Source organism: Brachyhypopomus gauderio, chromosome 1, assembly GCF_052324685.1.
Source record: "Brachyhypopomus gauderio isolate BG-103 chromosome 1, BGAUD_0.2, whole genome shotgun sequence".
Taxonomy (NCBI): domain Eukaryota; kingdom Metazoa; phylum Chordata; class Actinopteri; order Gymnotiformes; family Hypopomidae; genus Brachyhypopomus; species Brachyhypopomus gauderio.
The window spans coordinates 45,856,460-45,878,056 of record NC_135211.1 but is presented as its reverse complement, the minus strand read 5'-3'; the positions used below and the strand labels follow the sequence as shown (position 1 = coordinate 45,878,056).

The following is a 21,597-nucleotide window of genomic DNA, read 5'->3' as shown; positions in this document are numbered from 1 at the left end:
TTACTGTGTGAAAATGTAGCAGTGTGTCGCCCCGTTTGTGCAGGTGAACCCACACTGAGCAATTTGAATCATTTTGTGGTGAATTACTATTTGTGTTGGGGTATAGATTAATCTCTAATATTGTACATAGGGTAATGGGTTGAAAATGATTGGTGCTGGTTTTGTTTTTCCTTTTATTCCTGCAGAACAACCCACAGTTTAGAAGTGGTTTCATTTACAATGGTAAATTTAGGGGCAGTTAGTTTTTCAAACGCATTCACTGTATGCAGTATGTACATTATACACAGAACGCTACTGTAGCGTATTTATCAGTCCGTATCTGTAAAACACAGAGCAGGCTCATGCTGCACCTTTACTGAAGAAACACCCCTGCAGCTTGATGTGATATGCCTGAAATTGGTTGGTCCGGCTCTTCCTGGAGGTCTTGCTCCTGGGCCCCAGTGTGACTCCGGAGAGGCCATGCCGTCTGTAGAACTCTGCCTGCATCCGACAGCAGCCGCAGCGGCTCAGGAGCATGTACCCGTCCCTGCGGAAGGCTCGGGTGAAAATTGTGTACAGGAACGGATTGCACAAGGAGTTGATGGGGTAGAAAAGAACCAGGAGGATCTTGGACTGCGAGACCGTGATCAGAGGCATGCGCAGTGCGGCGGAAATCGCGAAGAACGAGATTGGTGCCATGCACAGGAAGTCTGTGAAGATGAGCACGGCCATCCTTTTGGCGATCCTGGTGTCGCCGTGACGCGTCGCCACGTTTGGGTTGCGCACGCTTAAGTAGATGCTGGCGTAACAGGAACACACGGTCAGGAAGGCTGCCATGTTCAGGATCAGCAAGGCCACCACGTAGCCCTGCGAAGCCGGCGTTTCGATGTCCATTGGCAGGCAAATGCTCACCTTGGAGTAGGTGCTGACCCCAAACATGGGGAGCAGAGCCACCAGGAGGGAGAAGCCCCACCCTGCTGCCATGATGGCGGCCACGTGTCTCGGCTTGAGCCTCCTGTTGGTCTGCAAGGCGTTGGTGATGGTGTGCCAGCGTTCGAGGGTGATGGTGGTCAGAGTGTACACGGACAGCTCGCTGGCAAAGACGGTCAGGAAGCCCGCCACACTGCAGCCCACGCCCGTCTGCCAGGCCATAGCGTGGTTGTAGTATTCTCTGCGGGACCAGTGGTCCATCAGGGCGATGAGCAGCAGGTAAAGGCCCATGCACAGGTCGGCGAAGGCCAGGTTGCACATGAGGAACCTGGAGGTGTTCATCTTCTGGGGGCTCGAGAGCAGGACGACCAGCACGGCCAGGTTGCCCACGAGCGCAGAGGCCGTGACTATCCAGGCAACGCAGCGAAGGAAGTCGTAGCCCAGCAGGTCCTCGCAGGGGTTGAAGGCATCGGGCTTTGGGCTACATTTAAACGGCCTGGTGTTGATGCACAGCTCCATGTCAGGATAGTGAAAGCTTATTTCTTGAAGGTCAGCCAGCTCTTCACCTGATACGTCACTGTAAAGAAGGAGATGTCTGCGTTGGAAATGGCTATTAATTTGTTGACTGTTTATTGATTTGACTGTTTATTTGGACATTAAAGGGGAAGTTTTTTTTCCTCATTTGAACATGGCTAAACACTTCTAGGTACGTCACTTTCTTCATTTTAAAATGTTAATTTAAAAATGTTCTTTGTAACAACTTAGACACTCTTGCTCATGATGAGAGGAGGTTAAAGTGTGTAATTGTTTTAACTGCCTTTGCCAGAAGTCAGTCCTGTAGCAAGCTAAACAGACTTGGCAATACTGGATAAGAACGGTTACCAAATGGCTTCATAATGTCAGTCAAGAACAAAGCTACCGTGCTGGCTCTGATCCATGCCTTGCCCCAGTGCTTGGAATAGCAGCAGGAACAACTCCAGCTTTCCAAGTGGTCTCTGCAGCCCTTCATGTTTTTTTCTAGCTCTGCATGTGTATCATAGTCATATTCAAGGTGATTTATGGTTTGTAGCCATAATTTGCACAAGGCTGTTAAAGGACATGTGGAAGTGAATGGGAATTCATGCCATCAATGGGATATTCTGACGGCCCACGATGACGCACCTTTGTCCCATACGTGTTTAGATTTTTCAGATTTGAGGAAAAAAACCTTCCCCTTTTTAGAAGGAATAATAAGGTGAATGTGATGGCTTCAGTCTTACGTGAAATCTGGCTGGCTGTCCTTATTGCATAGTTTGGTTAGATTTTTAAACCGACCAATTATAGTCTTGTCCCTGCAGGGGGACAAGAGAATGTTATTGATACTCTTCAGGCTTAACACATAAATAAAGACTTGTCTCGGAAAGTGTTTTTGCCATTTTATTTTTTGCTTGGCATGTTCTGCAGAGGTTCTAGTTTCAAAATGAAAGCGGGAAAAAGTATAATGAATATCTATTCTGCAGATCCTGGAAAATGGATCAGACCTGTTGCTGTGTCTCCAGGTGTGGAAGGCGCAGCAGTGGCTGGAGTAGGTGAGCTCCGCCTCCTGTAGAGCCAGGAAATTCTCCAGTGGGGGTAGAGACTTGAGAGCAGGTGTAGACCGAGCCATCAGAACCTTTACCTCAGTCAGTCCCCAGATGGGAAGCGCTTCGAGAGGGGTGGATGACACGTCTCTACACACACACACACACACATACGTGCATACATATAAACTTCTATCTTGCAGCATAATTATTGTCATTCTAAATAACAATCTAACAATCGTTTACATTAAAAAAAAATATAGATCAATATCAGTAAAGTTCAATATAACACAAAGCATACAGTACATTTCCTTGTCTGACCATAGTAGGCAGTAAAATGTGTAATGCTTGTATGGGTCCAGATGAGCCTTTTGTCATATCTAATGTAACAGTTTGCAAGAGCTCCTGACACTTCACAGAAACGGATTGTATCTGTTTTGCTACAGAGTTGGTGACCTTTAGGAACGTTTGATTTAATCCGTCTCTGCAGTCCCCCTTGCAGAATCACAATAATTCATGCATTCAGTAAAAATAATAATTAAACTGTTAATTATTGTTAACTGTACAGTAGTTAAAGAGTTAAACTAAGTAGTGAGTGAGTCTGTGCTGAATCATTTCCAACATAACGGACACTTCCTGCTTTAATGTGACCCTGCAGCCTCTGTGTTTGCCTCTTTCATATCAAGGGCAAATTTCAGGGTGACTGTGACACTTGCCTTGAAATATTTGTGAGGCACAGGTATTTAGAAACCAGGAAACGCGCAGACCTTGGCCAGTAGATATGAACTTGGTTTCCCCCTCTATCTATGTGAATTCATATGCATTTCCAAACAATCCCTTTCTTACTGTCTGAGAAATGATCTTGACTAAATGCTCCCCATTGGTCCATTTGCATGTCTGCTATTGAAACTGCTGTCCTATTCAAGTCCTTTGTCAATACTACTGCAGTTACGGCTTTTACTCACAGAACGGTTGGTCCTAACGCCCCTTCAAAAGCAGCATCGTGGATTTTACTAAGGTGCCTGTTGTCTTTCAAAATGCTAAAAAGTGAAGAAGAAAAAATTTGATCAGTACTCAGCAATCACACTAAAATGTACTATATTATGCATGACCATGGTTAATTAAATGAAAATAGAGATACTGTATTAAGACCACACTTAAACAATGCTTGTACAGATTTTGTCGGCCGGTGTGTGTACTTGGGGGAAAACACTGCAGAGCTCAATCAGTGTTTTGTCTTTTATTTGTGCTTCGTTTATTTACCCATACGTTATGTTCCCTACATTTTGTTCTTAGACTAAACCTTCAGTCTCAAAACAAACAACTGATTCTGCCACTCATGTGGAGACAAGTGGGACAGCTTCTTGTAAACATGTCTGGAGCAGGGAATGTGTTCAGTTTTAGGAGATACCTACACCTTATCTAGCCTCGTCCCGTTGAAGGCGTGTGATTTGATCTCAGTAAATCCATTTCTGACCAGATTCCTGAAAAGTGAAACGCATGCAAAAATTAAAAAAAATCATTGTTGGATTTTGATGTTAAATGTTTAACTGAAAGGTATGAAAGTCTTGTGTCTGCTAATCTAACAGTACCCAGATCATATATCAAGGTGGTGGGCTTCTGAATACACTAATTGTGCAGTTCTATCAACTGAGTTTTTGTGAAGCAACGTTTGAATTTAAATCATGTGGTAGAACTGTGGTTAACCTTTAAATCTTGGCCCACAATACATGTGAGTTTTTAATGATTTTTGATCATACAAAAGGGGTAGAAGAGGTAGCTGTTCTGCTTTGAGTGGCAGTTATTACTATTTGAGTGACAACTGATGCAAAGGTCAAGTCCTCTGGTCTCATGCGTTCAAATGGAAAATGGTGTCCTGCTTCTGAACTCACATGTATAGGTCTTCCTTGGATATACCTTGAAACGCATTGGCTGGAATGCTGTTTATTTGCATATTGTCTCCAATCTCCCTTCACAAAACAAAAAAAAATAAACAAGATAATGTGCAAAAGGTCTTTGAATTCTAATAACTTAATATTTTACTCATGTATAGGATAAGGTATGAAGGATGTGGTATTACATTTCCAAAAAGAGGGAGAATAAACACAATTTTGTACTCCCTTCCCCAAATGTAATGCCCAAGTAAGGCTTTCTTTTCCCTCAACGCAGAAGAGATATCTGTGCATAATTAACATGCAGGTCCCTTAGCACTGTGTTCGATGGGCTGGGCTTGGGTCCAAAGAGTTTTGCTGCATCTTTGCAGGTGCAGTTGGAAGGCCACAGTATTAAATCAGAAATGTTACTCTGTCCTCCAAATCACAGAGGTTACTCACAGGAAGAAAAATAATTCCACTGACGCGATGGTGGATAAGTCTGGAAAATGTCTAACGCCTGTGTTGCAGATGCTTCTAAACAAAACGGGAAAATGAAAACCGAATGTTACGACACTGTTTTCGCACTTGGAGAAAAATACAGACCTTGCTAGCTCATTAAAATGTGTCTTACAGGTATCTTAGTTTAGGCAAGTCAGTAAAGGCCCCATTTTCAATGGTCATTAGTTGATTAATATTCTGTATTGATCTGAAAAACAAAACAATGGTAATTTTAACTTGCAGTAGTTATTACATACATGCTTTTTTCCCCTATTAACTTTGACAAAATACTAAAAAGATGTTTATACAAAACTAAATGTGAGGGTGTGTGTGTGTATACTCAAGATTATTGAAAATGCAATGAAAAGGCTACTTGCATTTCTTCGAGGCTGTGAATGGAGAGAAATGCTTTGCCTTGAATGTTCCTGATGGAGTCACTTTGGGAAATTTCACTGCAGTAAGAAACAACTGTTTTAGAAGCTATTTCATAAGCATAGTGTTTTTAGTAGTGTGATCTATGACCTTTTTTGTAACAATACTTACGGCCTTAATGCTCATACAAAGATTTGGTTTATAAGCAAATAAATAAATTACTAGGCAACATTGTTAACATATTAAATATTAAACATTTTATCATCCTTAAGCATTATCCATTTCTGTTCATGTAATGTACTTCACAGCATAAAAACAAAGATAAAACGACTACTCTTGAATATGTCCTTGATGGTTCTTGATCCTCACCCACCCCCCCTCCAAAAAAAAGTCTTTACTCATCCAGCTGCCTTCATTTTCACTTCATTACTACAATAACCATCCTAGTCAATCAAGAACCACTTAAACATGGTTTAAGAAAATGTAAATGCTTTCTTTTATCCATGGAGATGTAACTGCCTCCTCACTCTCTGAGAAAACAACTGACTGCTTTTTTTCCATTTTAAACAAATCGCTCAAACATTGCACTCACTAAACAGTGCTTCAAAATTAATACTCTTATCATACCATCTGGTACTGTTACCAAGAAACTGCAGTTGATCTGATCTTGCTTATTGTATAACAACAGAATTGATGCTTGAATATAATAGCATTATTAGACTGGTAAGTAACCACTTTAATGCTAATATACTAGTGTTGGCTACAAAATGGGCTTTTGATAGATTAAATTAGCATTTTCTCGATACTGGCTCTCTAGATAATGGCAATCTTCATGGCCTACTTTTGAACAGCTTATTTTTTTAACCCTTTGTCACGTTTGACCTTTTCCCTTACTAGTAGGCTTGTTTTGCCTACCTATCAACAGTACAAATACTGTGTAATCTTTATCCTGTTCAGACAGGGACATTAGTCTTATACCATCAGAAATAAATGGTCATTGTAACCGTTTGCAATGAAGCACTGGGGAAATTTCAAATAAACTGATGGGCCTAATATACCCCAACCTAAAAGTACATATACATGTTTTCCTTATTTGGATAAATCCATGTTTAGTGGAACTTCTGAGTTACATCTGATTGATTGTTGATGAAAGATATCCAAGCACTCAGTTGTACTACTCGTATAATATAGTGCTAGGATGGGTGTTGTGAGCGGTGTACAATAAGATAAAATGAAATCCTTCCGTTTTTAATTTAAGCAGTTGTTTTTCCACTGAAATATTAACTATTTTTAAAGGAATTAACCTACCTGTTATGAATTGCTGCATTTTCTGCAGAGTGGATGCAAGTTGTTACTTTATCAAATGATACATGTTTTGCATGCATTATAATTTCATAGAGATTTGTGTTGGTTAGTAATTACTGGCGTACTAGCTAAAGTTAGCTATCCAGCTAAAGTTATATATTTTTGACCTACAGAAGTTCTGCAATTTAATTTCTGATGTGGATTTAAATTTAATCAACACGGTCATTTCTGATTTCGTCAAAAATATTTTTGTTGTAATTCTAAACATCGCTGTTATGTTTTTGCAGGTTGAGGATGCAGCATTTTGCTGATGTGACTAGCACAGCGCTGTCGATCGAGACCCGTGACGCGGAGAGTGCAGCGCGTGACTAAACACTACATTCTAAAATCTGAAATCCGTCATTTTTGACGACTAGATGTGTGAAAGTAACTTAATTTAGTTGTATCCTAATTATTGAATTACATCCATTAGCTGCACGGGCGTGGCAGGAAACGTTTGCCCTATTAATTCTGTTATTCAATATATAAAAAATAGCCTATAGTTATTGCAACACCTTGGCCTGTAACTAATCTTGAGTATACAGATTAGAATACTAGTTTACTTGTTACATAATGACAGTGCCGAATCTGAGCACTGAAAGACAGACCTAGATTTAGGATTTAAAAGTAGCAAATCATTGCAGTGTCTGTGCGAAACTTGGCACATTTGTATCGCCTCGAATGTCCTGAACAAAACACACTGTACTAATCCCTTTGTAAAGACATGCCGCTCACGCAATAAAAACTTCTATGGTTAAACAGTGTAGTATTGGAGAAATGCCAATTACCGCTGTAGAACATACTGCAGGCCTATTAACAGTGAATTGAAGAATTAGACTACAAATATTTGAGTTAGTTGAGACAGATACGCTAACCCCAGCAAACTTGTATAAATTTCATATTGCGACTGTAAACACTGTAGATGAACCCAAATCTCACATTCTCGTCACGTTGATAAGTTCTTGGAAAGTTCCGCTATGCACGTCTTTCAAAGGCAGGTGCGCCAATCTTCTGGAAACGAGCATGGCACAAACAGAAAATTATTAAGCGAATCGTCAATAATTCGAATCAGCTTTTAAAAACACTTTAAGATGGATTACTTACAATTTGTTTGTTGCAGACGTAGCCTGAGAGCTTTCCTGAGTCTGCCTATTGCAGCGGACTCTCTCCGTACTGCACTGGCATATCGCTGGACACGAGAACGTCCAGCAGTGACACTCGCTCACTATGCTGACCAGGACCGCCACAAACCACCACACGCGAGGAGACATAATCCTATTTAACTTCCTGTCCTTCCTCCACGCCGATGCACACAAATCTCCAGTTCGGTGGTGTTGAGCACACCGCACTGCTCAGTCCACCTGTACTCGGATATGCACAGACCCATTTGTGCATCTACGTCACTCGCAGCAGACGCCGCGCGGCAAGGTTATGCAAAACCGCTTATTTTCAGTCTCTCAAGCACCGGTCCTCGTCTACTTTAACAAGGCTAAGTCACTGATAATGTAATAACAAACATGTTCGACAAAATACTAGGTCATAGTGTGCAGTCTGAAGTACTTTTGACCTGCTGAGAGTTAGCCTGTTACTAACCTATATACAGTGCGCGCGCGTGTGTGTATATAAAATTGATCACAAGAATAATTAAAAAATATAACGTACATGTATCTGGCCATTTTCACTGAGGGATACTCTGGTAACTACTGGATTACATAACGCTGCAGTCAGAGAACATTTCTGGTATCCCAGCATTCTTGTTCTTGAATAATTGGAATTGACAGTAATTCATATTTTGTTAATTATGTACATCATTTACGTTCTTGGAAGAGTTTGTACTATTAAAGTTTGTAAACGAGCCTAAAGGACAATTTTGACATTTTGTTTTGTTTTCTTAGTGTAAGCTGCAGTCATGATCCTGTTTTCCCCCTTGTGATTCCAATTTACCTTTAACTGCTGTATGCTTAATTGGAGCATTTAGCCCCTCGTTTCGTCTCTAATTTTTGACATGTACTGCTAACACGAGCCTCGCGTAATTGAAAAGGCGACCAGCCCCCGTTAAAAACGGTGAGCTTTTACTGCAACTGCTCTGACATCACGAACGTGCGCACGCGTGCGCGCCCCATGCTTCGATTGACGTGAGCTTTATACATCTGCCCGTTGTGGAGGGAATGCGGAGTTGAGTTTCCTTCACGTGAAACGCTCGTCTCAGGTCGCTGTTCACACAAATGCACATTTGGAACCCTTCCTGTTAGTGGCTCGGATGATACTAGCTCAGAAATGAGCACAACCACTGAAATGCAGATATCGTTTGCCCAGTCCTAGTCGTAATTGAGTTGTAAAAAGCTGAACATTGTTATAAGCCATATTGCATATTTAATTAAAGTTTTGTTTGTTTTTAAATACTATTAATTGTAGGATCTAATATGTAGTAATATGTATGAATGACTATGCCACACCCATTGAAATAAAAGCTGGGGTTGTCATTGCAGATGTAGAAGGAGCCAGAGTGGAATATTATATTGTTTGATTAGTGAATCAGAGCCAAAAGATTAAGGGATGCATAGGGGAGAGAAGGTGTGAACATATTGTGAACACAACACCATTTTGTCTGTTCGTCAATGTCAACGATGCCCGAACTGTCAAATCCACAAAGGTGGTAGAAGCCAAAATAGAAAAGGGCACTTTGACCCACTCTAGCTCTGACGTCTTATTGAGTTGTTGGAAGTCATTAAACCCACCTCTCTCTCTCTGTTCACAGTTCAGGGGTAGTTGTGTGTTGGGTGGGTGTGTGGGTGGGTGGGGGTGGGGGTGGGGCACGTGTCTGGCTATGGAAGTGGCAGTCTTGGCCCATAAAAGAAAACGGGGGAAAGGATGTGAAAATGGGTGATGACCCAGCTTGAGCATGGCAAGTGTGTGTGAGTCCCGACCTCCCTCAACACGAGCAGCACAGCACAGCGCAGCTCACTGACAATGGATGGTCGCCCCGTAAATCATAACAGTTCAACAGGGCAGCTGTAGGGCGTCTAGATCAGACATCATGGGTGTTTACCTGCTCACGTCACGTTACAGGTGTGAGTGTATCAGTGTTTGCTTAGTTCCTAGTGCCACACAGATGCTGATTTTGTAGAGAGAGAACTGACATTTTGGGATCAGATTTTAATTGATCTTATAAACATTTGTATGGATCAGAAATTGTAGGTACACAGTGCTGCTTCTTATGGTTAAGAAGTTTTGTGATGAGCAATAGACTTAAACCACACTCCCATTTAAAAGAGATGATGGAAGCTTGATGCTCCATTGAAAGTCTTTTGACCATGTGCATTTTTAACTTTACAGACATATTTGTCATCTTCTGAAGGCTTGGTTATAATAAACAAACCAGAGTGAACATGTCTGCTCCAAGCGAGCAAAATGTCCATTATAAAATGCAACATTTCCTTATTAAACTGTCTGCAGTTCAACATTGAGCAAAGATATCTGTAGAGTTGTTTGCATCAGCTGTTGCATTTGCTTTTGAAAAGCACCACTTTTCACTTCTTGTCTTGAACCTTCTGCACAACATGAATTTCTAAAGATCTTCAGATAATCAAAATTGTAATTACTTCTAACATACTATTTTGGTTATCCTTACTTGTGCTGCAAAACTCCATAATGTGTAGATTGCATGCAGGTTTGCAGAGTTCAGTGTTCAAAGTTCTGACCATCCCTCCATGTTAAAACACCCTACATACTAATCCCCTATCCCTTGGCCATTTGGGGAACCATGACCCTTTGGCTGAAAATGTTCATATGAATATTCTTTTGTAACTATATGGTGCCAGTCCCCTGTGTTGTACAGTTCAGCTCTCTATTTAAAGTGAAGGCAAGTAATGCCTTTGTTGAACTGTACAATGTCCTGAAGTAATGCCAACCCTTCTAACATTAACATCATCCCACGACAATTCTTTAGTGTTTAAATCATACTAATTTAAAAATGTATTCACATTTTACCAAATCAAAACTATCCAGATATATTTATTACCCAGTACTCAGAATTATGGGGTCATAACATGGAAAGAAAAAAAAGAAAAAAACTTTGCTGTGGTTAATACCCCTTGACCACAAGGTGGCAGAATCATCATGATATTAAATGATCAGTTGATGAAACCAATTTGATAAATTACCTGTCCTGACAACTAACTATGCTTGAATGACTGACTTCAGACTGTGCATGTGATGGTTGATTAGAACACAATGTTGTTAATGCTGTTAAGAATAATGTTTGAAAATGATCTGCCCATTTCTCTGTGCTGTTGGCGCAACAGTAGATATACTCAGTATGGTGGAGCTGTTTAGGACTGGTGTCTTGGTGTCTTTCAGTATGTGTATATATAGCTTTAAATGGACATTCTTTAAATCTCTAAAGAAAACGATTGTAGAAAATGAGTTGATGTGTGGGGTAGATCCCAAAACAAATGCAAAAACTCAAGATGAGCTGGCGGGTGGCAGTTGTGTTCCCATGGCGCTGCGCTCCTTGTGCTTTTGTTGTATTCTGTTCCTATTGTGATGTCACCGTGTGGTTTTGTTTTTGTTTCTGTCCTGCATCTCATCATTCCTGCCTTTGATGAGAACTCAGGCGCTTCTTATTTCTGTTCAGTCATCGCGTGTGTTTGTAACCCTCCTGCAGGGACCTTGTCAGTTATTATTGGAGCTGTCTTTCGACACAGAGTCTTCGTTCACTGGGTATTGTCATTTCTTCTGTTCATGTTTGTGATCACTTCGTGCTCTTCTGTTCTCGTCTCGTCCTAGTTTGTATCTCTTGGTTTCACTTTGTCCTGTGTCTGCCTGTGTGTTCTGGATTTGCTTCTCTGTCTCCCAACTTTATAACTACGGACCATCTTATGGATACTGATGATAGGCTCACACTCAGTGAACATGTCTTGGCTTTTTTGGTGCGCTTTTATCACCTGAAAACAGGCAAGTTTGGCATCGCCCTTGCGTTAGTCCCTCGTCATTGATTTCCATCTGGGAAAGGCCACGCCAGGTGAGTAACTGCAGTGTACCATAGTAAGAGATGTAGAGGTGTTCAGAATTGTAGTAAGGTAGCCAAAGTTTCCAGGGAAACAGGATATTTTGGAGAGGTATGACATCACCTGTGTGTCTAACTAACTAATAAAGGACCCCTGTCTTACACATCCTGTTTCTCTGGAAACAATTTTGTCTATCTATCTCTCTATCTATCTATCTACACATACATACAAACACACATTGGATGCCTTTGGAATGTAGGACACTGCAGGACCTGAAGCCAACCCACATGGAGATTGTGAGATGTCCATGCAGGCGTCTCGCTGTAGGAGAGAGTGGTGCTGACCCTGGCGTGGTGTCTGGTGAGTGTGTGTGTGAGCACCGCAAGACACAGCATTTACGAAATTCCACGTCTCTATGATGGCCAACAATTTGAGGCCTGTAGCACTGAATTTGTTTTGTGGAAACTAAAACAGATTTTCATAGCAAGTGATAAAATCCTGTGTATAATGATGGTTCAATTTGATGGTTTCAGTTTGCATCTGGCCATGTGAATAGCAATTTGCAAAGAAAAAGATAAATGGAGTAGAAAGCTGTTTTGTGCTGCATCAAGTCAGCAATACGTCTGCCCAGGGCCACACGCTGCCCACGGCCGGGCCCTATCTCAGGATTATGGGTGTAAGCATTAGCACAGGGAAACTGGGCAAAGAATATGCAACCGTAATGAGGCACCCCGACTGCCTCATAAACAGGTGTACACGGGAGTCCTGGTGCAACATCGTTTACTCAATGGAGATGTGATGGACTGCACACAATTCACAGGGTCAGTGTGAAACACACATTTTCTCTACTATGATCCTCAATATCACGGGGTCAGACCTTGTAAGATATTGTTGATGAATGTTGGCACTGGAACTGTAAAACTCCATAAAGCGGCTCAGTGATGATCAGCACATGTTCGTGATCGGAACGTGAGGTATAACTTATTTCCATTCTGGCGTTCACACCTCTTTCCACGGCTGGTGCTGGGCTGCACAGGTTTGTCGTGGGGAACATCAACTGTGGCATCAAACTCCTCCATCTTTTCATTGTCTCCCAACAGGAGACTGCAACGGGACCAGCTCTGAGGTGGGGGTGGCAGGGCACACGTCAGGGTGAGTGCGGAGTTGCCCAGCCTGGTGCCACATTGTGAACTTGTGGTCCTCCATCACAACAGACAGCGAGCCACCTGCCCCTCCGTCTCCTCAAACCACGTCTTTCTGCTCTGGTCCTTAGTTAGCTAGCTGAGGTGTACGGAGCTAGAGCAGAGTAGTTTCTCAACCCAGTCTCTGGGCCCCTCTTGATGGTTCCACATATTTGCTCTAAGTTTTCGACACATTAGGTTAGAGCAAAAGCAGGTCAATCACCAACCAGCCCTCTCAGACCAGAGGTTGACACCACAGTGCTACATTAACTACGTTAGCTACATTAGTAGGTGTGTCTGAGCAGAGCAATCGCTAAATTTTGGCCCTCCAGGACACGACTTTGACACCCTTGAGCTAGAGTGAAAATATGGACCGACTGAGGTGTCACGCTCCTGTGTACATATTGTGGGTTTTGTGCACGTTTCTGTCCTTTTTAATTGTAGCTCAGACCCGGAACTCCGTTACCATCCATGATCCGGTTCCTCCACTTGGAGGCCAGTCCTGGTTTGCCTTCCAGCAATTTCTGCTTCTTCATGCATCAATAAAAGAGCCTGGTTGTGTATTGTTTGCTATTAAAATGAATGGCTGAATGGATGTCCTCACACATTTTCACCTCACCCAATCTGGCCTTCACTGCAAAAATTTGGACACCCCTGGTTTACCCTCTTGTACTCATCTTAAATATGCATACATAGTCCATCTAACTTTATATATGTGTATGTAGTCAGCATTGTATGTTATTAGCCACACCAGGTGCTGGTTTGGCTCCCCCCCTGCAAAATTCAACCCTGGAAAGATAAATGCCAGATTTAATTTAACAACAATCCCTTCATGTGCTCTGCAATGTGTGTACTGCATTCAGAAACAAAGGCTGTGTACTGTGCGTACTGTTCCACACTAGAATTGTCACATTCACAGTTGTTATAAAGGCCATAAGTTGGTGTAACCCAAAGAACATGTGTGCTGTAGTAAATTAGCTGATAAAACTAGAGTGCTGTGGAGAACACTTGAAGAACCATGAGAAAGAAGAGGTGGAGCTATCAGTGGCTGAAGAGAAAAAAGCAAAATGTCCGGAACGGAATTCCACATGATGCAAAAGACGTCCGAAGGAAAATTTAGCGTCAAAAACCCAACATTGTGAATTTGGAAGCCCAGGAGGAGGAGGAGGAGGTGTTTTTCTGAGCAATAACAGTACTGTTCTAGAGCCTGATAAGGGAAAACAGAACAGTGTGTGCAATTCAATAACTTTAATAGTTCTTCTAGTTCTAGTTCTAGTTTGCCTTTGCAGTGTATGGGAAAATCCTTTCCTCATACCCATGAGGTTCCTGGTTCAAATCCAGCTTTGTCTTGGTGTGTGCTGTTCACTGCTTTAAAATATCAATTGCTTTAGAACTAAGAAGGACAAATGTTCTCAAGAGCCAAGTACAAGCATGAGTACCTGTAGCTCAGTGGTATGAGCACTGCCTCCTTGGTCTGGAGGTTGTTGGGTCTAATCCCAGCCAGGACTCCAGGATAATGTTAATGTACAAGAACTAACTGGACTGGTGTGTGAAGGGGGGGGGGATTGATGGGGCTGTCTCCCCCCCGGCCTCTGCAGCAATATCCAACAGGGGTTATACATCAGGAAACAGTTGTGTTGTAAGTCATTTTGATAGTGTACTTTTTACAGTTAGGAACCATCCATTATAGACACTACAGTGGGGTGCGAAAGTTTGGACATGCTTGTTAATTTTCCTGATTTATAAATCATTAACTGATTTTTAAAATTCAAATATACCATATATGGGGGGGCAGCATGGTGGTGTGGTGGTTAGCACTGTTGCTTCACAGCGAGGCAGTCTGGGTTCGATTCTTGGTCTGGGCTGCTCTGTGTGGAGTTTGCATGTTCTCCCTGTGCCTGTGTGGGTTTTCTCCGGGTACTCCGGTTTCCTCCCACGGTCCAAAGATGTGTTTTAGGTTGATTGATCACTCTAAATTGCCCGTAGGTGTGAGTGTGTGTTGGCCATGCGGTGGACTGGCGACCTGCCCATGGTGTACCCTGCTTTCGCCTGGAGATGCTGGGATTGGCTCCAGCCCCCCCCCGTGACCCCGACTAGCGGGATTAAGCGGTTCGGATAATGGATGGATGGATGGATACCATATAGGGGACAAACTGATATTTGAAAAGTGAAATGAAGTTTATATGATTTACAGAAAGTGGGCAATAATTTTTGTCTAAACAAAAATAGGCAGGTGCATAAGTTTGGGCACCAAAAAAAAAAAAAAAACCTTAACTCAATATTTAGTAGTTCCTCCTTTCGAAGAAATAACTAAAACGTTTAAAGCCTCTAAATGCTTCCTATAGCTTCTAATGAGAGTCTGGATTGTGGCTAAAGGTATTTTAGACCATTCTCCTTTACAAAACATCTCTAGTTCATTCATGTTTGATGGTTTCTGAGCATGGACAGCTTCTTTAAGTGACACCACAGATTTTCAATAATATTCAGGTCTGAGGACTGAAATGGCCATTCCAGAACGTTGTACTTGTTCCTCTGCCTGAATGCCTAGTAGATGTTGAGCAGTGATTAGGGTCTTAGTAGATGTTGAGCAGTGTTTAGGGTCTTAGTAGATGTTGAGCAGTGATTAGGGTCTTAGATGTTGAGCAGTGTTTAGGGTCTTAGTAGATGTTGAGCAGTGTTTAGGGTCGTTGTAGATGTTGAGCAGTGTTTAGGGTCGTTGTAGATGTTGAGCAGTGTTTAGGGTCTTAGATGTTGAGCAGTGTTTAGGGTCTTAGTAGATGTTGAGCAGTGTTTAGGGTCTTAGTAGATGTTGAGCAGTGTTTAGGGTCTTTGTCCTGTTGGAAGATCCAGCCCCGGCGCAGCTTCAGCTGTCACTGATTCCTGGACATTAGTCTCCAGAATCTGCTGATATTGATTGGAATCCATGTGTCCCTCAACTTTAACAAGATTCCCAGTCCCTGATGGAACCACCACCAAATTTTACTGTAGGTAGCAGGTGTTTTTCTTGGAGTGATGTGTTCTTTTTCCTCCATGCATAACGGTCCTTGTTATGGCCAAATAACTATTTTATTTTCATCAGTCCAAAGCACCTTACTCTAAAATGAAGCTGGCTTGTCCAAATATGCTGTAGCACCTCAAGCAGCTCTGTTTGTGATGTGGGGGGAGAAAAGGCTTCCCCTGCATCACTCTTCCATACAACATCTCCTTGTGTAAAGTGCGCCGAATAGTTGAATGATGTACAGTGACTCCATCAGTAGCAAGATGATGATGTAGGTCTTTGGTGCTGGTCTGTGGGTTGACTCTGACTGTTCTCAACATCCTTCACTTCTGTTTATTTGAGATTTTGCTTGGTCTGCCACTTCAAGCCTTGACTTGAACTGTGCCTGTCTTCTTCCATTTTCTCACAATGTTTATCACAGTGGAGACTGAAAGCTGAAACTTTGTTTCTTTCCCCTAAACCATGACAGTGAACAATCTTTGTTTTCAGGTCATTTGAAAGTTGTTTTGAGACTCCCATGCTGCGACTCTTCAGAGAAGATGCAAAGAGGAGAAAAACTTACAATTGCCACCCTTAACTACTCTTTCTCATAATTGGAGTCACCTGTGTGAAGTCAAGGGTCACTGAACTTAACAAACCAAATTTGAGTTCCAGTAATGAGTTCTAAAGGTTTTGAAATCAATAAAATGACAACAGTGCCCAAACTTATGCACCTGCCTGTTTTTGTTTAGACAATTATTGCATACTTTCTGTAAATAATATAAACTTCATTTCACTTCTCAAATATCACTGTGTTTGTCCCCTATATGATATAATTAACTGAAATTTTTAATTCAAACATTCAATGATTTATAAAGGTAAATCAGGAAAATTAACAAGGGTGCCCAAACTTTCGCACTCCACTGTATATTGCCAAAAGTATGCGCCCAAGAGACATTCCATTCTTAAATACTAATCCATAGGGTTCAATATGACGTTGGTCCACCCTTTAGCAGCTTCAGCTCTTCAGGGAAGGGTGTCCACAAGGTTTAAGAGTGTGTTTATGGGGTAAAAAAAAATCCCCATAAACACATACTGATGTTGGACGAGAAGGCCTGGTTCTCAGTCTCTGCTCTAATTCATCCCAAAGGTGTTCTATCGGCTTGAGGTCAGGACTCTGTGCAGGCCAGTCAACTTCATCCACTCTAGACTCTTCCATCCATGTCTTTATGGACCTTGATTTGTGCACTGGTGCTCAATCATGTTGGAAGAGGAAGGAGCCAGCTCCAAACTGTTCCCACAAATTTGGGAGCACGGAATTGTCCAAAATGTCTTGGTATGCTGAAGCATTCAGAGTTCCTTTCACTTGAATTAAGGGTCAAAGCCCAGCTCCTGAAAAACAACCCCACACCATAATCCCCCCTCCACAAAACTTTACACTTGGCACAATGCAGTCAGACAAGTACCGTTCTCCTGTCAACTGCCAAACCCAGACTCGTCCATCAGATGCCTCCTTGTGGATGGATCTAAAATGCTCAATAACAACAACAGTCCAATATATAAATAATAAATATATAAAACATTGCTTACATGCCTTTCTTTATCGTCTTGGATGTATTTCTCAAAAATAAATGGTATAAACTTTTTGCTAAGGTAGAAAATGTTTTTTTATTTATTTGTTATGTGATTGTGATTTCTGGAACCAGCTCTAGGGGAGTCAGCAGTGTGTAGATGGATGTGTGAATGGTCTGAATCCTGTCTGCTTTTATTCCGCATCCTGTAGGTGGTTTAGTAGTTCTTTAAAAGAATTAACAAGGAAGTACTGACTACTCTCTATGGTTTTATTATGAGCTCACTATGTGCATCACAGCTCACACATTAAGACCAATGTCATCAATAGCAGCCTGTGTAATGTGCTGCACTCCTGATGTCACAGTCTTGTGATATGGGCAACACGGTGGCTTGGTGGTTAGCACGTTTGCCTCTCAGCACTGGGGTCTTGGGTTCAAGTCCCTATCTGAGTGGAGTTTCCATGTTCTCCCTGTGTTTGCGTGGGTTTCCTCCGGGATCTCCGGTTTCCTCCCACAGTCCAAAAACATGGAGGTTAGGTAAATTGGCAGTCCCTGACAAATTCTCCCTGAGTGTGTCTGTGTCTCTATGTTCAATAAAAAAAAAAAAGTTGTGTGTGTGCTTGTATGCCCAGTGGTGGATGGTGCTCTGCCACTAGGATCTGTCCTCTCTCCCCTTCCTGCACTCCATTCAGTCCCCCAGGGGGCTGTGGATCCCGCTAGAGAGTTGCTGTGTGCAATTGGCTGCCGCTTCTCGCCGGTGTGTGTGATTGGTTGTCTGTGACTTGTACCTGTGTTAAATTGTAAAGCGCCTTGGGTATTCAGAAAGGCGCTATATAAATCGAACATTCATTCATTCATTCTACCCCATGATGTCACAACACCTTATGTCTGATGTGCTCATTCATGATGGAGATATTTACGACCGGTCGGTTCCGTCAGCATTTTATGAAAGAAGATCAAGTTGAAGGGTGTTGTGCTTAAAAGAAAGAAGCCTGTTAATCTGTGGCCAGTGGGAATCGTGGGATGGAGGAATGGGAGGAATGACACCAGAAGAGGAGTGCGGGGTCTGCTGAACTTTCACTCCCTCGCCTCAGTTGTAGTTTGCAGCCAGTGACAACCAGACCTGTATAAATCAAATAATAAATCAAAATCTTAGCAAAACCAAAACACTGGCATTGTTACATTTTGAGACTGAATTAGGCGTAGTCTGTGCGTGGATTCCTTATTCACTGCGAACTCCAGTACGACAGACTGCAGCTTCGGTATATTATATAGAGCAGCAGATCGCCAATTTACGTAGTTACATGAAAAATGTGTGGTTTTCTGAAATGGGATATAAACAGACTAATTACAAAGGGCTACATTGCTCCGAAGTATGTGCGATAATAAACATGAAAGAAACTGCAAAATAAATACATTTACCCTCACTACATTGAACAGATGTACATACTGATTAATCATTGCTTCTAACACACTATACAAGAGCGCAGCCTATATAGACTTAACAATATATGAATGTTCAAACTGACCTCTTCATGAACTCACAAGCTGAATCTCCTACGTTTAGAGGAGTTTGATGCTCTGGCTACCGTGATTTACCATATGCGAGGCCACACTTAACAGCACCCCTAAACCTGACGGTGCCTGAATCAAAGACTCATAGAGGGAATTCTGAACAGGCATTATGAAAATATTTATGGATATCCTAACTTTTTCAGATGCATTTTAGAGTGCTTTGGATGAAAAATAAGAGAATATGTGACTTAGAGTGGCCCAGATAACATTCAGGGCAAAATATATCTGATATGTATTTTTATATCTTAAAATCTGTTATATGCCTTTTTCACCAACAGATGGCATTACTGTCCATGTAAGAAGTTTTTTCAGTTTATTTCCCCTCATAGAGAGATACCAACTGGTCTTTGATCACTTATTCATTCTGATTCTGACCCAGAGCTAACAAATAATAAATGCCTACGATATGGGACACGGGCTTGTAGTTTCCTCCTGATGTACAGTAATTACAGAGCGATTTGAAGAATTGCTTCAAATCGCTTGTGTGTCGAAAACCCCCCAGCTCTTGCATTTTTAAAGTGCTTCACTCCAACACAAACCCTCGGTTTATTGTTGTTCATCATGAACTCAAACGTAAGTGCGATCGATGACCTCACGTACAGCCAGGAAAACCCTTGTGATGAATGGCTTTGCATCGACTTTATATCAAATACTTAATTTAAGAACCAATGTTGTTGACCTCAAGGCCTTCATTAGGGTAACTAGTTCAGGGGCCCATCTGTTTACCTACCCTGTCGTGATATCTAACCTGTCCTGTTTTCTCGTTACCCCACCGCCGATTCAACAACCAATTAGTTTTTGTTTCCTTTCTAATCTGAATGATCTGAAAAGCAAAATATATTTTAAAAACGTCAGATTTCAGTAAGTTTATGACACTGCATGATATACTGTTCTCGATTAGTGTACCACTGACACAATTGCACTTCATAGATTGAAACGTGTATGCATTCCCAAACGTATTTAAACGAATTCAGCTGAAATACAATCATTATCTTGGAGAGAACGCATCTGGCACGACTAAGGAAACCCAGACTCACCTCTTTGTGCGTATGGGTCTCTTTTTTGGCTCCTTCAACAGCGTTTGAGATCCTGGGTGAAGCAGAACAGATGTCACCACTCGCTGCCACACACAGAGACAAGATCCGAAAGCCTCCCGTTCTGGTCTGAAGTCGTGTCAAAGCATTCACGCCTTTTACTCTTCAGACAGCCGAGCTCGCTTCCACCCAGCGTGTCTGCAATTTCTCTGACCCCTCAATCCTCTCAGACGCACATTAATGTCAGAAGGCAGCAGCTCCTGTGCTTGCTGTCGACAGAGAGCAGCGGTTTCCTCTGCAGTTACTGTTCGTGTCAAACTCGACAACGACGAACACAACCATTCAGTGTTATATTCTGACACGACTCACGATAAAACATTTTTCAACCGGTAACGTAACGTACTGTAACGTGGTGACTGCAGGATTGAACATTTGTTTCAGACTCTTAAGTGTGGGAACATAAAGTTTGATCTGTAACATAACACTCGGAATCCGGTCACAACACAACGGAAGTGTTTCTGGATCAATTATGATGTGTTATACACAGTGTTGCCATAGTTACTTTGAAACAGTAATCCGACTACTGACTACTGACTACTTCTTTAAAAAGTAACTCAGTTAAGTTACTGACTACTTGCTTTTAAAAGTAACTAAGTTAGATTACTTTTAGTTACTTTCAGCAGAGGCTGATCCCCCGCCCCTATAACATGAAAATGACTACCAGTTCTGCCAATACTCACTTTATTGACATGTATTTTAACCGGAACATCAAAAATGACACTGGCATTTGTAAACTTTTTCTTGAAATAGGCTTACATGTTTTTTAAATAAATAAATAAGACAGTCTTTCTGTTCAACTCCGCCCACTTACAGGGTTGCCAACTGTCACGCATTGAGACACACGCATTTGACTGTCTTCACACGCTTACGCCACACTTCCGATATCTCACGCCGAAAAAAAAATCCAGTTTATTTACCTCTGATCCACATCTATGATTCAATGAGTTACTAGTTCGATCTGGCGCCAACCACCGGCGATCGATCGATCGCGATATAATACTGAATTTAGTCAATTTTACACCCCGCCCGGTAACAATTTACGTTCGCCGCCAAGCCCCGGTTTTTTTTTTTTTTTTTCAGGTTTGACGTTGTGTTTTTGAAAGTAGACAGCACTCTGTCGCCAGGACAGAGTGTACAACGGACCTTAATGTTGTCTTCCTTAGCCGAAATAAAATCAAAATAATGCCTGTATTTCCAGCTGCTAAAGGCGAACCTCTCCTTCCATCTGACTTTGGCGCCGCAGAGCAGAGATGACGTAACCGCGTAAGAAACGTGTAGCCAAAAAATAAGAATGAATAAATATAACCTACGTTCCCCCGAAATGCAGAAATAGTAACGCACGATGTTTTAGATAAGTAACTTTAATCTGACTACTAGTTTTTAAATAGTAGTTGCGTTAGACTACTCGTTACTGAAAAAAGTAGTCCGACTACAGTAACGCGTTACTAATGGCGCATTTCCACTAGGGCCTGCTTGGCGCGGTACGGTTCGGTACGGGTCGGTTTGTGAGTGTTTCCATTAGTACCAGTACCCTGTGAGCCGGCCCCTTTGGGTACTTTTTTCGTACCGACTCGCTCGAGGTTCTAACCGTTCCGAAGCGGTACAGTTCTGTGACGTGGAGGGACAGCATGACA

General features: G+C 42.0%; 1 protein-coding gene and 2 long non-coding RNA genes across 6 annotated transcripts; 1 reads left to right on the top strand and 2 right to left on the bottom strand.

The window, feature by feature from the left end:
- Positions 1–94: 94 nt before the first annotated feature.
- LOC143522152 (lutropin-choriogonadotropic hormone receptor-like) lies at positions 95–7,962 on the bottom strand. Of its 2 annotated transcripts, XM_077015890.1 has the most exons (11): positions 7,661–7,962; positions 7,496–7,567; positions 5,218–5,292; positions 4,974–5,048; positions 4,802–4,876; positions 4,361–4,438; positions 3,884–3,952; positions 3,434–3,508; positions 2,430–2,618; positions 2,169–2,240; positions 96–1,486 (listed from the first exon to the last, which is right to left on the bottom strand). In XM_077015890.1, the coding sequence occupies exons 1-11, from the start codon at positions 7,825–7,827 to the stop codon at positions 340–342; spliced, it is 2,094 nt and encodes a 697-aa protein (XP_076872005.1). In that variant the 5' UTR covers positions 7,828–7,962; the 3' UTR covers positions 96–339. The 2 variants fall into 2 exon arrangements, with proteins under 2 accessions (XP_076872013.1, XP_076872005.1); XM_077015898.1 differs by lacking the exons at positions 4,974–5,048; positions 5,218–5,292; positions 7,496–7,567; positions 7,661–7,962 and having other exon boundaries at positions 95–1,486; positions 4,361–4,434; positions 4,802–4,807.
- Positions 7,963–10,635: 2,673 nt separating this feature from the next.
- On the top strand, positions 10,636–13,397 carry LOC143527663 (uncharacterized). 2 transcript variants are annotated; one of them, XR_013134213.1, is made up of 4 exons: positions 10,636–11,579; positions 11,825–11,925; positions 12,316–12,386; positions 12,666–13,397. It is a non-coding gene; the product is annotated as an uncharacterized LOC143527663 (long non-coding RNA). The 2 variants fall into 2 exon arrangements; XR_013134216.1 differs by lacking the exon at positions 12,316–12,386.
- Positions 13,398–17,425: 4,028 nt separating this feature from the next.
- On the bottom strand, positions 17,426–21,337 carry LOC143522133 (uncharacterized). Of its 2 annotated transcripts, XR_013132925.1 has the most exons (4): positions 19,907–21,337; positions 18,824–19,692; positions 18,176–18,417; positions 17,426–18,082 (listed from the first exon to the last, which is right to left on the bottom strand). It is a non-coding gene; the product is annotated as an uncharacterized LOC143522133 (long non-coding RNA). The 2 variants fall into 2 exon arrangements; XR_013132926.1 differs by having other exon boundaries at positions 17,426–18,417.
- Between the last annotated feature and the right edge of the window lie 260 nt (positions 21,338–21,597).

Bases quoted from the DNA above. Each gene is read 5' to 3' on its own strand.
- LOC143522152 (XM_077015890.1), bottom strand. From the start codon at position 7,827: ATGTCTCCTCGCGTGTGGTGGTTTGTGGCGGTCCTGGTCAGCATAGTG. The intron at 5,049-5,217 runs GCAAGTAGCCTT...TTTGTTTTTCAG, and splicing joins ATTCACAGCCTCGAAGAAAT to ATCAATACAGAATATTAATC. The intron at 4,877-4,973 runs GTAAGACACATT...CGTTTTGTTTAG, and splicing joins TTGCCTAAACTAAGATACCT to AAGCATCTGCAACACAGGCG.